The sequence below is a fragment of the Echiichthys vipera genome (assembly GCF_963691815.1).
Source record: "Echiichthys vipera genome assembly, chromosome: 19".
NCBI classification, from domain to species: domain Eukaryota; kingdom Metazoa; phylum Chordata; class Actinopteri; order Perciformes; family Trachinidae; genus Echiichthys; species Echiichthys vipera.
This window is the reverse complement of record NC_139844.1, coordinates 16,524,961-16,542,533: the sequence shown is the minus strand read 5'-3', so window position 1 is coordinate 16,542,533 and position 17,573 is coordinate 16,524,961. Positions and strand designations below refer to the sequence as shown.

Here is a 17,573-nt window from a genome sequence, read left to right as displayed (position 1 = left end):
AAGATGCATATGACATGGTGCAGAGAATGTATGTGCAATGGTGGATAAATTGTAGTTTGGCCAATGCATTAAGAGCAGACAGAGAAGTGGAGATAAAGGGAGAGGAAGGAAAGATAAAACTTGAGTGAAAGTGGTTTATGCAATGGCATATAGAGTAAAAGTGTCAAAAAAAACAAAACAAAAAACCGTAAATCTAATAAACGGGTTTTATTAAATGACTAAACATCAAGCTAGTTGAGTTTACAGTCATTTGCATCTGAATAACCCACACACGCACATCCATGCACACATGTCGAAGAAATGACTGGCATCCTCCTTTGCAGCCTCCTTGGCTGAAAAGTCAAACTTAAAGGTAAGAGTGGTCTCAGTGAGAGTGTTAAGAGAGGTAGAGTAAAAAGGGGGAGGTCAGGTGGGGGTGGGGGTGTACTTACGTTGCAGTTTGAGGACTGGTTTAGATTGGATGCAGATCCGTCAGTCCACTCTGCAGTGTCAGAACTGCTGGACTGTCTGCTGCGCTCATACTCCTTCAGCTACGTGGAGAAGAAGAGTTTAGAGAGGCAGAGGAACAGGGTGGGGCCACCCACTCTCACCCGGCATGCTACATCTCTCCATATGCTAACAGAGTTATAGGTGTCGATCTTGTGCATTCACAGTTGCTTGTATACAGACAGAGCAGAAGGATCCAACCAGTGATGTAACGGTAAATAAAAGGACACTAAAAATAAAAGTTTTATGTTAAGCATAAATTAAAGAATAAAGTATTCATATAATCCTGTGAATGGCCTTTTATGTGTGTGGAATAACCTTTTGTCATGAAGATTAATGTTTTGCCTTTCTGAACACACATACATCTTAAGTAAAATCTGAAAGACAGATTGAATATTATTAGGTTTATACAGTAGGCCACTACATGCCTGGTAACATACTATGTACAACTATACTGCCATACTATTACAATCAATAGGCTTATATTGATCAGTGGTACACAGAACACTAAATACAGATACACAAGCACAACAAGAAGTCAAATCAAATATCCACAAAAGGCTGATCATTGATTGGTTTAACTGAGTGTCGATCACTAGATTATGAAGCTGGAACAAAGCTATTGGCCCAAAAGAAAATCAAAGTTCTGCAAAAAGATGTAAGATAAATCACGATCCGCCTTGTGAAGAGCAATTCAGTGCTCAAATGCTGCTGAACGGTCATGCTACCCATGAGTAAGGCATTAGAGAAGGGGATTGAAAGGAAGGAAGGAGGGAGGGAAGATGAAGAAAGAAGTAGGAAAATAAAAAAAGACAATCACCAGAAATTGATTCAAAAAGAAATATAGGAAACTTAAAGGAAAGCCAAGTAATTATCCACCATGTCCACCAGAGAGAAAACCCTCAATGCACCAGAGCATCCTCCCCAACAGATGGAGCTGTTGGGTTACTATGACCACCAACCTCACATTTATGAACTGAACACACACCCAAAGAGCTCATACACTAAATTTCCCCGGACTCCTGAACCTTTGGAAACACAAACGGTCTGGAGTTTGTTTGTGTGTGTGTAAAGAGGAAAATGCAGGGTTAATGTGCAGGGCCTCGTACAGGTTAGTAAGAGTCAGTCGTTTTAGTAAGCCAGAGCTATGTTGGGAATATGGAGCAGCAGGGAGGGGAGGCTGGAAACTAATCCAGGGTGAGGTGAGGGGATCTGGAGGTTGAAGGGCACTTTTAAGGGAAGGGGTTGAGTGAGCGTAAGGAAGGTGCAACTTGAGGCAGGAAATCAGTGCAGCTTCCTACCCGAGCTAAAGCTTCTTCAACAGTGATCATCTTCTCTTTCACCATCATCATTAGTTGGATCCGCTCTTCATCGCTCATGGTGATCTCACTGGCCACATAGCCTATGTCTTCTCCTGAAGGGTGCAAAGGGAAGAGAGGTCAAATATGGAGCAACATCTATTCAGAGCAGTAGATCTGAGATGTAAAGATAGACAAACCTTTGGATGTCTGTCGCATAACTGGTTTGTGCTGTGACTTGCGGAAGTTCTGCCAAAAAGATTTGTTCTTCTTTTTATTGTCCCATTTACCTAAAAGGAGCGAAAGGTTCAGTATTAAGTTTCCAAATATTTGCATAGGTAGAAAACTTCCCTCTATTTCTTGCAAAAATAAAGTATGACCCTTACAGCCAAAAATGTCTGTCTGGTTATTCATATATTTCAATATCATCCCAGAAATCAATAAATGGATTGCTTCATCTTACAGGAAACAAACAAGACAGCAAAAGAAAAAATTGGAAATGTATTAAAATTGAATTTACCTCCAGATCCATCTTCAGAGCTGGATTTGTGCAGGGGCATTCTGTGAGAAAAAGAGAACAAAAAGTAATAATCAACATAGGAAAAATGTATATTCCCTCTCTCACACCTTATCATAAAGTCTATTTTCTCTGCTAACCACAGAGCTTTGAAACAGTTTTGTTCTTTTGCAAGGAGGGCTGCAGTTCTATCTGTTCACCACTTGGGGTCAGTGATGGTACTTATGTGACAGCAAAGCCTGGCTCCTGAGGCTTGAAAGGGAGAAGGTGGAGGAGAGGATGTGGACAATGACACCCCCGTTGCAAAAACAGGAGGGTCAGATGGAGATGGTGGTACTACAAAGTGTTTAAGAAGCAGTAAAGAAAGGTCAACAAAATGAAGAAAAATACAGGACAAGCATGTGAAAGAAAAGGTAAAGTATGGAGTTGAGGTAGAGAGGAAAAGAAGGAGGGGAGGAGGAGGAGGAAAAACCGCAGGGCAGACTCAGCCTGTTTTTGTTTCCACTTCCCTCCACAGGAGAGACAGCCAGGAGGAAGACAGAAGGAAGAGTGGGAGAAGAGGGCATAAGAGAGGGAGAGATGGAAAATAACAGTAAAAAAGAAAAAATTCCATAAAGCTTCTTAAATAATCAGAACTAACGGGGAGATAACTTAAAAGCTCCTTGTGAGACAGACTGCACTCATAGACTGCTTCCCATCAAAAAGTCATGTATGAGCAGCCTCACCCAATGTTCTAGAAAGTCCGGCGGCATGTGAGGCTGCGGCTGACTCTCGCTTGTTCTGGAGGAGACGAGAAACCACATCAATGGCGATCTATTTTTGTATTCTTTATATAAAATAGGGGGATGAGCTTTTGCAGTTCATATTCAGAGTAGCTGCCAAAAACGTCACAGAGGGAGAGACTTTGTTTTCAGACTGAGCTAAGTGGGCAGAATAAGAGGGTAAAGAGGGAATGAAGCTTCAGGGAGGATTATATCTGTGGCTAACGCCCTACAGGTGTAGGGCGTTAGCCACAGATATATATATCTTTATATATATATATATATATATATGTGTGCGTGTGTGATAATGGCTGCACACAATGAGCTTTATTAAAAGGGAATACATTATAAGCAGGAGATAAGAACTACGCATTGGCCAGGCTGAGACCCTCTGAGACCGATTAAGTAAATCTCTCTACTGTCTAATTGTCTAACTCTTTTACGGCCTTTTACTTTCACACATCCACACACCCTTTATGACTGTAGTCCAGTGCACATGGGCATACAGCTGCTGATGCATGCCGAGAGACAGGTGGCTTCCTGCCAGTGAAGCAATGTGAAAGTGTGTGATGGGATCAAACAAGATGAACAGGTCACTTCCCTCTCCAGTGGCGTCATATATATGTGTGTGTGTGTGTTCGTGTGACTGTGTGTGTGTGTGTGTGTTTGTGTATACGTGTGCGTGCATGTATTCATATGTTTGTTCAGAAGTAGCAACCCTCTTGGTGCAATGGGAAATCTTCACGTGGCTTAAAACCCGGCTGCTATGGCAACATAATGAGATGCTAATTGAATGGAGGCCTGTATGGTCTGCCCCTCTGTTCATCCCCCTCTCAGATAGGCTAGGGCCAGAGCTAATGCTAATAGAACTCACTCAATAGAGGCTTTTCTGTGGCAGCGATGCGCCCCCCTGTCCCATTCCTCCATGCTCTATAAATTAACCTCCCGTGCAGCACACACATGCATGCGCTCACACACATCCGCGCAGTCACACACTTTTAAAGAGCCAGAACCTCTTTCAAAGAGGGTGTCATTCCAGGCTTTGTGTGGCTAGGCAACTTAATTGGTTTAACCTTAAATCTTTGGCATGGCTTTCTATTTCAATTCTGTTCTTTGCATTGAGTAGGGGACATTTAACCGCTTTTATCTCATTAGCATAAGAAGTAAACTTTCTATTTTCTGCATATTATTAAGTATAGTATCTCAACTTTGGCCAAACCCATGTAGGATAGGTGAATATTTATTTTCATGATACCTCTGCACTGTGAAAATGGCAGGTGCTAGAATACATGGGCTAACGCCATTGAAGCTAGATGTGAATTGTAAGTTTGTTCAGTGAAAATGATATGTCTGACCGCACTTTCCTTAGCTCAGATGTAAAAATGATAACCTGTCAGTGCTGTCTATGTTATACTGTAGCATGAGGCTCCACTTGTGTGGTATAGCTGTAGGTGTGTTAAAAACATACGATCAAAACCCTGCAGAGACACATAATCTTGCAGGAAAATGTGGTAGTTGCACAAGCATAAACACTCACAGACAAACTCCTGAGTGTGAAAGAGAACATATCAACATCAGGAGAAAAAAGGATGACTGTATAAGTGATAGGGAGCTATTTTATGATGCAGTGTGAATCACAGGTTTAGCATCCTGTGTGACAGAGCTGCTGTCCTGGAAAGATGATAAACCAGGACCAGATTTGGACACACAGCTGTGCACTCAGCAGAAATCCCAGCATTGCACACATGTATGTGTGCATGGTGTGATTTTGTTTGACTACAGGGCTGGCCACCTGGAGCGAGGTGATCTCCGGTGTTCTGGTAGAGACAATGAAAGCCAGCGACCCTGTGCGACAGTGACAGTGTCCACAGGAAGAGCAGAGGGATGATCTCTTCAGGGGTCATGGAAGAGGTCAGAGGTCATATTGAAGGGGAAGAAAGAGGATCATATGGCAGAGAAAAAGAAAATCATACCGATAAAACACACACACTTGAAAAACTGAACATTTTTTCTGCCTCCTGTGCTCCTCTCTCAGAAGCAAATACGTTCCATGAGAGCTGCAACACTCAGCCACAAGTGGTAAATACGCTGAGAAAGTACTTTAGTTTTCCAACATGGTACTGTTGTTCTAAAGAGATTCTACACATGGCACGGCTTACATTTCCATCTGATTATGAGTTGCATAAGCTGGGCTTCCAGTAGCATGACTGCCTCGAAATTTACAACCTTATTACCTGCCCTGTAAGAGCCAATAATTACCTATTTGTATCCTATGCCTGTGCACATGTATGCTTTCATCAAGATCCATTTTGCTGTGCTTTTAACATCTCTGATAAGCATGCTGGCCCTTCTCTGCAACAATGACCCACCAATCAATCACCTCTCAAAACAGGAAGTCCCCAGCTTGAACGCCCAGCCTTCTAAGAGCGCTCTGTCATCACTACTTGCATACCAGCCATTATGGGAGCTGTGCCCACCTCCTGCCAACAAGTTGACAAGGAGACACACAGCCAGAGGGGTGGCACAGCCTAAAGATGACGTCTGGGTAATCTCCTCTGGGAGCTATTGTCCTGCAGAGAGGTGATGATGGGGGTATCCGTGTCTGTGCGTGCCTCTTGTGAGGTTGCGAGGAATGTGTCATGAGGAATGGAGGGGGCTTGTCTATCACTCTGCCTACACATGATATATCACTCTACCTGAAACCCATTCACCACAGTGGAAAATGGACAATGGGCAATGTAATAGAGAACAAAGATGGGGGGTAGTGAGAGGAGAGGGGCTGGCAGTGAAGGATAGATTATAAAAAAGTCTCTGAGGCTTTGGATGGGGGACATTTTGTCCCTGAACATAAAAACTTTAAACAAGATTAATTAGATAAAGGTGATTTTAAAAAAGCCTTTCATATCTAATTTTCACATCAGAAAAGAGTCTGGGGTTTTGAAGGGAAGAAAAATAGATAGAAGACAGTGGAAATGACAGAGGTGAAGAGACAGGTGAATGTGGAGCAGTTTCATTAGAGATTAACTAAAGACTCGAGGTGAGACATAGTCTGAATGTTTATGAGAGAGGAGATGTGAGGCACAAGAACAGAAAGAAACCAGACAGGAAGAAGTTAGGGGCTCTTTCTGGGACTCTCGAACAGCAGAGAGACGTCATTAGAAATTTGGCATCTGGTTCCCATCATGTGCAGTATTTGTCTGTGCAACATATACAGTCATGGGAGAAGAGATCATGTCTGTGGTATGCGCTTCCTCTGCCGCACGTGGTCGTCACGTGAACATAACAATTCCACTGGGGGTCACACGGGTGATTGAAAAAGGGACAAATTTAAATAAAAGGAGACAATTTCTCTATTTTTTTTAAACTTTAGCCCTGGCAAACATGGCTCTGGGGTTTGATTGAGGCTCCCAATGCCTGCACTAATCTATCCATCCGCTCATATCCATTTAATCTCTTCTTTAAATGTGATGGGGATGGTTATGGTCACCACCTACAACACTCTATTCTGTATTGGACTCATTTTGTTGTGAGGAAAATTTTGAAAATATTCTTGACCTTAAGTCTTCTTTAACAGAGATCAAACAAACTGAGTTCCTTTAAAAAGGGGCCCAATGTGACTGTGAGGAATTTAGGAGAGTGGTTTTGCTGATAAACTTTGACTGCTTTAAATGTGTAAAACACTGTATAACAGTGATCTCATTGGGCCATGGTGGAGAAGTTCCATACACATACAATAAATCAGTGTGCAATAATGAACACACACACTTTGTGTTACAGGAACCAGTGAAAAGGAACCCCACCCATGCCCGGTTCCATCCTGCTCTTTCGTTCATGCTCCTTTGCTGTAATCATTTGGCCATCGCCCTCTCTGTCTTCCCCCCCTGCTGGAAACAAAGGCAGGAAGGAAGCATGGACGGCCAGAGAACAGTGAACGGCTGCTAGGCAGAGCAGGTCAGCTGAAGGAAGCGGTCAGTGGTTTTCCTTTAACCACAGTGGGGATGTGACTAAAGGAGCTTAGGGGACCGACTGTGGGTCAAATGTGTGATGTCTGTGAATTTTGAGGGATGATTTGATTATCAATTCATCAGTCATCTTTATATTAATTAGGTAATGTTGATATATGGGATTTATTTCATTCTTAAAAACATTGACATGTTTGGGGTGAAACTTTAAAGAAATACACTCAATTATGTTCCAAGTACACCTACAACCCAGGTCAGCCATAGTTGAAACTGTGTCAATTGCTCACTCACATACCACCATCCCCACACTCATCCATGATGTTAGAGTTTTCCACCTGAGGAGCTGACCTCTACTCCCCATGGGCAAGGTCAGGGACCTTTTGTACAAGCTGTCACATAAAAGATCTATCAACCACATTAGCTGCATATGGATGTGCGTGTATTTCCATTCCGCTCTCTCCATCTTTGGCTGCGGACATGCAGAAAGGCTAAGTGTGATCCATGATTATGTGTGCAGGCATGTAGGGTTTGATGCGATCCAGACGCAGACAGCGCTGCACATTGTTTTGACATGCAACAGACACACATTTCAATCCGAGCGTGTTTCATGGTTCCACCTGAGCTACGGTCAGTGTTTAAGTAGGTAAAGAAAACTTACTTTCTGTCTGTTTCTGGAGTGGACACTTCACTGCTGAAGCCTAATGATTCCTGAGGACAGAGAAAAGAAGATAGGCGTCAGATTAACTTTTTAAATCAAAGACTGGGTAGAACTGACAGTGTAAAGCTAGTGTTCTGCCGACCTGGATCTCAGTACGGAGCTGCAGAGATGTGCTGCTTGGATCTTGTTTCTCCTGAAAAAAATGGGGGGAAAAAGAGAAGAAAGAAGGAAAAAAGTCAGTGTCAAAGTAATAACATATGAACACAAACTGAACCCAGAATAGAGAATAGAAAGGAAACCCAAGATCTGTATAAGGAGCTGTAGTCAGCAGTCAGGTGACTACAGAAACAACAGATGAGATGTCTAACAATAGCCTCAGGTGGGAGAGACGTTCTTTGGTCAAGTTCATGTAGACACACCTGCATATCAGTGAAAACAAACAAGCACGTGTGTGCACACCAACAGCTTATACATAGACAGCTCAACAAGTCTAATCTTGCTTCAGGTACCCAGACCTGCAATACTTGTTCTGATTGTTATTGAATACAACTGGGCGGTGGTGTAGACTAGTGAAGTCTTGACTTTTCTAGCAGAACAACATATCACAAAAGCACCTACGTAAGAGGCTACATAAATTCCAGTGCCATTACAGTGACGTTAGTGCGCAGCTCTCTCCACACAAGGTAACACCTGCTGGATTGCCTCTCATCTTATAATACAACATTCCACATTGGACTGGCTTATATGGAAAATAGATACCCAGATTTTGGCCATGGATTTAAGGGACAAATTACTTGAAAGAACGTCCTGTACACGAACCGTGGAAAATAGCGGTTTACTTGTTGCTAAGCTTCTCCAACCCACGATGTCTGTTAGGGTTGTTTTCACTGTTACACAAGGCTGGTGCTCGCATATGTCTAAAACAGGTGTCCTCATCATGGAATATCCAGATACAGATGTGCCTCGAACCAAATGCTTCTAAAGGCAGACATAGGGGCTGTACAATCACAATAAGTCTGCAACTTGGATTTGAACCTGCCGCATGTGATAATTTAAAGCCAGTGAACCGTCTTGAGGGATTAGTCTGTCTCGTGCATAGAATAGCATAGAATAGAAATACTTAATTGATCCCAAGCTGGGAAATTGCAGAATATAGTAGTTACTTGGTTGTGTGTTCTTTTGTGCTTTTGAACCCTCTTGAAAGAGATTATCTAACTCCCTGTACTCACACTACCTAATGCTACCACAGTCTTGTACGGTGTTATATTAAGCACAACAGAAACAGATGGGGTCAGCACTTTTCTTAAGGGTGGTGACACAGTTTCAATGTGGACCAGAGACAGCATCTCTAGCCTGAGGTCAACATCATGTCAAAAGTGTTAATTTGATCATTTCCTTGCTCATTGCACAATGAGCGATATGTTACTTCACTCTCTATGCCTTTAATCGTTCAAGGATGAGCCATGAGGGTTACCAAGGATAACCAACCCCCTATTTCTTATTTCAGTTTAGCCTAAGATACCATACGGAGGCAAAAAAGAGAAAATTAATTTTGACCTAAAAAACAATTTAGAAAATATGAATGCTTAGGCAGGTTTGGGAGTTTTATGCTGATCTTGGCATAGAGATGATCTTACTTTAGTAAAAGTTGTGACGACCTCTTTGCTTTCATATATTTTGGGCATTTTTTGAGGAAGTGTCAACATCGTGTTATTGCTGAAATTCATTAGCTCTGAATTAGAACAGAAAATGCAACTCCAGACAAGTTCCTGTTTCTACTTTCTGTCTGACTTTTAATATTTAACAGAACAGAAAACATCTCGATGCAGATGCTGATATGACCATTCCTATTTTTGTACATGTGAAAAATCTGCCTCTGTTGTTCCTCTATGAGACTATTGCTGACCTTTATAAAAAAAAATAACAAAAAACTTCCCCTTGTAAACCCCTTAGTGCAATTACTCTCAGATAATGAAATGTCTCCCAAAGGTATGTCTTTTTTGTCAAGGCTGAAGACTATTAGAATACATACCAATGCTTTCTGTCAAATCAGCTCACACTCAAAGTTGTAGTGACTTTTCTCGTCTTGTACAGATGTTTGAATGCAAGCCACAATGGCAGCCAAAGTTTCATTTTATTTAGTTATCTTACTAAAGGATCACTATGCTTGGTTAAAAGAGTTGGTATCAGCCAAGTATGTCAGTAGAAGCAGGTTGACTGCTGCAAGGTGACTAGCTTTCTAAAACCATTAAATGGCACTTGCCGCCACTGTCACAAAGAAAAGACTAATTGTAACTGGAGTTTCCCCACATAGAGAGCAGGAAAAGAAAATAGGCTGTTTCTGAGAAATGCATTCCATTCTCCATCTTCACACCAAGATATTAGATCGAAGGATAAGTCACAGAAAGCCAAATCTAAAACACTTCCTACAATTGGTCTGTGATGCTTCCTAATCAGAGTGACCAGTAGTCTAATCTCCTTTGACTGGGCCTGGACAAGGGGGAACAATCCTTACACGCCCTTATCCTCTAAGCATGAGTCAATGAGTGGCTCATAGTTAAAGGACTTGGAAGTGACATGACCTCCTTTAAGAGCTCCTGTAGCCCGCAGGTCATATGAAGAGTGCTGAGATGGCTAAAAGCCTCAAAATTAGCCTGGACCCTACACTTATCCCAACAGTAATCAACTGTAGACAGACAGTCAAGATGTTAGTGAGACAGTCTGGCTGGCTTTATCTTTAAACATCAACTTTAGCCACAAGTCCCCCTAGCTTATTTGCCTTGTTTAACTATTTGTCTGTTACAGTGCTCAAGCGGACAGGTACACGTGTCCGGAAGTTTCATCGGAAAGCAAATCAAGTAATGTCAGAAAAAGTATTTGTACATCTCGGGGAGTATGGCGAGTCCCATAAGTCAGAGAGCAGGTACCTGTCTAGAGTCATAAAAACCTCATCTACCAGACCTACAGAGGTACAGGGTTTCGGTCTCATTGCATTGCCAGGCTGCGCATAGGGAAGATCTGGTACATGACTGAATGCTTTTCTTACAGAGGGAGGGCTTATATGAGACAAAGAAACAACACATATATGCCTCAAACAGGCACAGCTTTGATAGTCAGCTCTGTTTAAACAACTGCATGGCACAGAATAATGTGGTTGTACTCAGAAAAACGCACATAAAGAAGGAGCAAGGTGTGTGCTCACATGCCCACGCAGTTTCAGATTCTTTTACAAAGCTAGCGGCAGATTGGTTTTGCTATCAGATCCTCTTTGATGGATTCTCCGGACGGCAGGTGACAGGAGAGATATGCCACCCTTGCCGATGGATAACTACAGGCACCAAGCCACCTTGTTGTGAAGATTATTTTAAAACACATTGACAACTCTCTGCCTGGCAAACACAAAAAAACAGCCAGGCACAAACCCTGACATAACCACATACATGCAACCACAGACATAAACCTAGACAGCTCAGGCGCACCTACACACACACTCAACTTGCCTCCACTACCACAGAAAGAGCTCCTAAGAGACATAAACATAAAGCAGCTCTCTGTTCCTCCACAGCTTCCCTTTACTCCCCGTCTGTGTGTGCCATCTCTGACAAGGAAGGAGGGGGTGAGAGGGGGGTGGGGGTGGGATGAGGAGAAGATCTGCGTAAAACAAACAAAACCTAAATCCTGTTGCCTCTAACTGCAGGTCTGTGAGATTAATTTGTCACAGCACGTGGAGAAAAGATTTGTGTAAAAGCTTCCCAAGGTTAATCTTGGGTTTTTCTCAGACTTGGGCATTGCTAATGAAGGAGCGAAAGTAAACGTGAAGATGGTGCCAGCGTAACTGACACAGTTTCTAAAAGAGAATATCAAATCAATGCGGTTTTGAGGGGGTATCTGTATGTGAGACTTAGATCTCACAACACACTCCCAGAGGGGGCATGCTATCCTCTACTTGAACTTACCAGCATCAGCTTCAGATACTGCCCTACTTACCCTGGATTGACACAAATGCGTGTGAATGTGCACATGTTTTCCCTCCAGATATCCACAGGGTTTTTGTGCACAATATACTCTGTGTGTAAGTGCGTGCAAGATAGATGTGAACGCGAGACCCTGATTGCTTAAGCATGACTGAATTGAGTTAAAGTAAAAGAGAGAGAATGCAGTAAGGGCGCGTACGAGGAAGAGCTCAGGCTAATGAGGTTCACTATGTCAGCAGACAGAGAATGTAGCATCTGAAACAACTCAATCCCAGCATACACCCACCCACACACACACCCACACACACAAACACACACACATCAAAAAACTTCTGTAAAGGGAGCACCACATTGCTTTCCATCATTAACCCAGAAATTACAGCTAAACTCTGCTTTGCTACAGCAGCACCAGGCACCGTTAATGAGAGGGAAAGGACAGAAATACAGATGAGTGTTAAATAGCAGCAGTTTACTCCAAACATGACTGCAAAGCCCACCAAAGGCACATGCTCCCACAGGGGAGATACTGCCAAACTCAGAGGCAAAAAAGCGGATATGCGGCAAAACTAGAAAGACCAGGTGGCTTAGTGGATGCACGCCAACTGGCATGGTTGGGTAAATCTGGGTGGGCAAGTAGGAGAGTACTAGGTAGGAAGTGGAGATGCAGGCAACAACTGGAAAGCCTGGTGCAAGCCCAAAAAGACGTTAGCGGTGGGACCAGTATGGCACGATGCAAGCCTGTGGAACCGGCTCATTTGGAAGATCTCACAGGAAGATCTCTACACACTCATAACTAAACACAATGTTTTACCATGTATGTCTCATTCACAAAAACAGGAAATACATTTTCTCAGTGGTCAGTAAAAAGAACAGTCTGTCATGCCAGCTCTGAGCTGCTGCACAGTAACACCTCTATCGGCTTCCTTTCCAGATGGCTTGTGAAAGCGTATGTATGCATGTGTGTGTGTGCTTGCTTCTACAGTGTGGAGCATTCCTAAGCCATGAGGATCATCATGGTTTTGGTATTTTAAGACAAATTCCAGAGTTATTACAAATTCCAATGACAGAGTCACAATCCCAATGCTGAAATCATATAATAAATTGAAAATATACCACTTGCTTTCCATTTGGGCTATGGCAATAATGGAGCTATGCCAACATTATTTGAAAGTAATCCTATGGCAACAAAGGCTGCCGTTGAGTGGCTGTGTTTCTATGCAAAAGCAAGAAGGTAGAGGATAAATAAGCAGCAGAATTCACGACAGTTTGTCTTTCTTCCACACTGTAGTTTTAACCCAGCTGAACTGACCCACTTTGACGGTTGAACTTCATGCAGGCATTAGCACGTTAACCACACTCTTCTTCACCTCATGGCAAAACAAAACACAAGTCTGTACTTGAGTTTTGACCCCCAACCGTCAAGCTACTCAGCTAGAAAACTATTACAGAGCATTCCTGAGGCACATCAAGCTGACAACAGCTGAGGAGTTTTTGTGTAAAAGTGTTTCAATTATCAAGTCAACAGTGAGGCCAACGACTGAGGGGTTTTGGCAAAAGCATCACACTTATCTTCAAGGGCTGCTTGTTTATCCATGACTTTAAAGTTATTCTTACCACAGATACTGCTGCAATGTCTCATTATGATTTACAGCATGTAGAAATGTGTTCAAAAGTTAGCCCTGCAACCCAAAATTCCAAAGTGATCCATCTTGATTTATAGTTGATGTACTTCATCTGACATGCTAATATCTAGTTTGATGTCTTCTTCCTTCGGCTATACACGATTATCCACCAGACCTACTAGTTTCTGCATGCTTCTGAGGTCCGTCTCATAGCTTCTATGTCCAAGTTTTGGCATGTTTTCAGTTTAAGAAGCAAATGCAGTGTTGAATGAAAAATAGCAAATGAAAAGAAAGCAGATGGAGAGACAATAAGTAAGTACAGATCTGCATATCCTGACTTATAAGAAGCCATTTTTGACTGACACATGAATCACAGGCAGATCAAATGAAAAAAGTTCTTCAATGTGAAAAGAAAAGGTAACAAATTGTATACCCCACAAGCCAATCTACAAAAAAACAAGTAGTTTATCTTGAAAAAAGAGCACTCCTACAAAACTCTTAAAACTCATAAGAGCTGAAAGGGCAAAGCAAATACTTCTTATCTCTGTAACTGAGGTCTGGAAATACACTATGTTTTTGTAATGTATTTAATAAAGATAAACAAATATACAGTACAGCAGTCACACCAGCAATTATCCAAAACATATGCATCCTTAAAGGCTTGCTCTGAAATGTGCTGTATAGCTCTCTGGAATGCATGATGATTGCATCTATGTAATTATCTACACTTTATATTTATCAGTAAATGCTCTAAATGTTATTTGAATCTTTACTTTTAACCTGAGGTTTCACTGACTTGTCACTTGAAATAAACACATTTTGTTGAAGTTGCTGAACTCTTTGCTCCTTTTCAATACTTCCCATCACTTCCACTAATAAGCCTTGTGCATCACCAAATCAGCATGTCAGTGAGAGTCATCCAAACTCCTATTGTCTATAGGAGCGCTGGGTAACATGTGCATGGTAGCACTAATCCATAGGTCACATTCCCAAAGGGGGATGTTTATTCAACCCCTTGTGTCCCTGCTTCTCATAAAACCAACATGAAGATGCAGAAGAACAGCTCAGCAGAGACCAGGCAGGAAGTGGGTTCATGGATAGTCATCTCTGAGAGAGCCTCTATCATCAGCTCCTAATAGCCTTCTCCCACAACAGACAACCATCACTTTGTTAATTGAGAGGCCCCTCAAGAGCAGGCAGACACGTTGCACAATTGTAAAAAAAACAACAAAAAAAACCCCACAAATGTAAAGCTCCACACTTTTCTTTTTAAATGTAATTGTTGCAAGAACATTTCTCATGAAATGAGCCAAAAACTCCAAACAGAAACCAAAAGGTTCCCTCTAAAACAAACTGAATAGTACATTTTTTGGCCTAATAGTCAACTTAAGAAGGTTTCTAGAGAACAGAAACAGCCAAAAAGAGGGCTTCTTCTTTTTCTTTGGTGTCACCATGCTGACCAGAGTTGAAGTACAGACACTGGGGCTTTCTTGTGGGAATTTAGTTTTGTGTTGACAGCAGCAAAGTTAACAAATGTAGACTTTGTCATACATTAACCTTAGGCTCCTTTCTTATGGCTCCATGATTGCCCCTCTCCAGCACCACCTTTATCTTAACTTCTGCATCTTCTTGTAGACTAAGTGTGAAGACCAGGAGAGGTCAAAGCTATAATCACCATAGCCTCATAATTTGGAACGACTGAGTTACCTTCTTGGTCGCAAAAAGTATCTTTGGAAAAGATGTGAGATGATTAGAGGTATCAGTCAAAAATTAAAAAAAGAACTGACCTATTAATTTGGAGTAAAAAAAAAAGTAAGACAATGACTATAGAGGCAGTGGAGACATGATTGCGTCACCAACCATCCTGTACCCTTTACTTCAAGTGACAGCTCTTTCCCTAAAGGGCAAGTCCCTCAGGAGTGCAACTTGCAAAAGGTCTCCCCATTAACGTGGCTCTTGGACATTGTGACCTTTCTAACCATCTGCTATTGGTCCTGAGGGAGGCGGCTGCATGACGTTGGCTTGCAGCCACTGATTTCTGGACACACTTCACAAGAGTCATTCGCTACTCTCTTTCTGACTGGGTGTCCATTCCGCGGCCCTTATTTCCACTTCATCTTGGTGACTCATACTCTGCCTGTCTATTTCCCCCTCATCTCTTCTTGTGTATTCCTTTCACAATGTATTTCACTTATTTATTCTAGTTTTACAGATAATGTCCATAGCCTTTCAGTCTTTGAGGGTATTAAGCCCAGTGGAAAAATATTGCCTTAAAGGAGAAATTTTGTCTCAACCTACTCTTACCCTCAGTGTAGAAAAACCACTGCTCTAGACTTGAATATTACCCAAACCTAGTTTTAGAAAAGAAATGCACTGAAATGTAAGGCAAAGTTCAATTTATAGTATACAACGTTAGTTGATACTGTGCTTTTGAGAGCTCTCAATAAGGTGTTGTCTGACCTATATTCCTTTCTTCATGTTATGTCTCTCCCCTTCTCTTCCCTATATTTTGTTGCCAAACGTTGCAGAGTGGCAGGACAGCTGCAGGCTCTCACATCCTCCAATCCTTCTCTCCATTCTCCTCCCTTCACATCCTTATCCTCCTCCTGTCCTGGGCTTCAGGCTCAGGGCCCAGCTCTTTTCCTCTCTTCTTATTCCCGGGCTACAAAGTCTGCCCTGATTGCTCCTCCACCCCTGTTTTATCTCCTCAGGATGAACCAGTCCCAAACTATAAAATTTCCACAGGTAATCCATGGAAACTCCTACCATGGCCACACAGATAGAACACTTAACCTATGATCAGATGCAAAATGCATCTATGTATCCACAGCTATGGTTATTTATGCTTTCAAATCCGTCTCATGAAAGTTGTGAGAACAGGATCTCAGCCTGCAGTCATTAAAAGGTAGAGTACAACAAATCATTTTGCATCCAACCCATACCTGTCAACCCAACCAAAACCACATGGCTGCCTTTGAGCAGAAGAGGCCTCCTATTTTACCGGGAAACCAGTAATAACAGACAAAACTAAATGAGCAGAGACAATTCGGACAGGGGCTAAAAGAAGAAAAACTGAAGTAACATGATATTAGCATGAGCAAAATCTATAGAGGGAAACTGAACCATTATTTTGTCAGGCATTATTATTATATCTGATCTGCCTCATTGTATTTAAGTTGGACATTTTCTTACAAGCAGATCTATGCTGTAGAGTAGCACCTAGTATAAGTCAGAAAAAGTGGCTACTTTTCATATTTAATTGACTTATAAATTGAGCACAAATGGCACTCTCTGAGGGTTCAAACTAATTAAATTCACCATGAATCAGCAATCAAGCAATTATGAAGTTAGCATAACACTTAACACTTGTGTTTTGGACCTACTGGGTAGTGTGCTACAGAGAGCTAGGCAGCACCAGCAGCATTCCTTTATACATTTGTGTGAAGCCTGGCAACCAAAGGGGTGCCCCAGTACCCTACATCCTTGTCAAAAGGACCCCCCAAACCCCCCAGTGAACCCCCAGGACACCAGTGCATTCACATCAAGAAAGGCATACTGCCTTTGGGGAAAGTCTTAAACCTTATCACACATTCAGGCTTGTTCCGTCGCCGTTGTTCCTTGCCAGGTTGTTGGCTAAGACTGTGGAAATTACACTGTGTAAAAGCTATGAGACTGCTCTAAAAGGGGGATTTTTATGGTCATTATTAAAGCATTTGCAAAAAAAATTGGTTTGTCCAAAGCAATTCCGAAGCATGTAAAGTGAGTAGAGAGCGAGAAATGCTTTAGCTGACAGCTGGTTTTGCTCAAAACATGTTTCTACGCAAGTTTTGTTTTTTCTTTCACGTGTGTGTTTGCATTTACCATGTCAAGCTCTTGGGAGACTCTTCGTTTGCGTAGCTCCTCCATGCGGTCACTGACGTCACTAAAGCAGGTGTTGTAGTACTCAGAGTACTCCTGTGCAAGGTCATCTATGTTGCCCAGAGAACCATCCTGCAGAGAGGAAGAGAGGAAATGGTTTAGCCAGGGAAGTACGACATGGATAGAAAAGGTGATGTTTTCCTCAACAAAGGGAAAATTACTTTGCCAATTTGGACAATTTGGTAAATCCCTTAAAAACTTCATATAGAAACAAAAGAAAATCACTTTCAACATCTCACTAGTGCTTCAGGAAAAGAGAATGCCTGACCATGTTAAAACACCCCCCTCCATCCTCTCTATGTAAAGCACAGCCCAACTTTATGAAACCACTGTCACATACACTTACAATTAGTGGTATATAAAAGGTACTCATAAGC

The 17,573-nt window shown here is 42.1% G+C and overlaps 1 protein-coding gene across 5 annotated transcripts in view; it reads right to left on the bottom strand.

Moving 5' to 3' along the window:
• Nucleotides 1-17,573, bottom strand: part of sash1a (SAM and SH3 domain containing 1a) — a gene marked incomplete at its 5' end in the record, with an annotated part of 160,138 nt that overhangs the window by 24,633 nt on the left and 117,932 nt on the right. For 3 of the 5 annotated variants that reach the window (XM_083934040.1, XM_083934043.1, XM_083934042.1), the window contains 7 exons: nt 432-530; nt 1,788-1,900; nt 1,985-2,074; nt 2,305-2,345; nt 7,683-7,732; nt 7,825-7,875; nt 17,140-17,268. In XM_083934040.1, coding sequence (XP_083790166.1) covers nt 432-530; nt 1,788-1,900; nt 1,985-2,074; nt 2,305-2,345; nt 7,683-7,732; nt 7,825-7,875; nt 17,140-17,268 — 573 coding nt within the window. Of the gene's footprint in view, nt 1-431; nt 531-1,787; nt 1,901-1,984; nt 2,075-2,304; nt 2,346-3,026; nt 3,082-7,682; nt 7,733-7,824; nt 7,876-17,139; nt 17,269-17,573 lie in introns of those variants that run through there. The other 2 variants (XM_083934041.1, XM_083934044.1) reach the window with 2 other exon arrangements.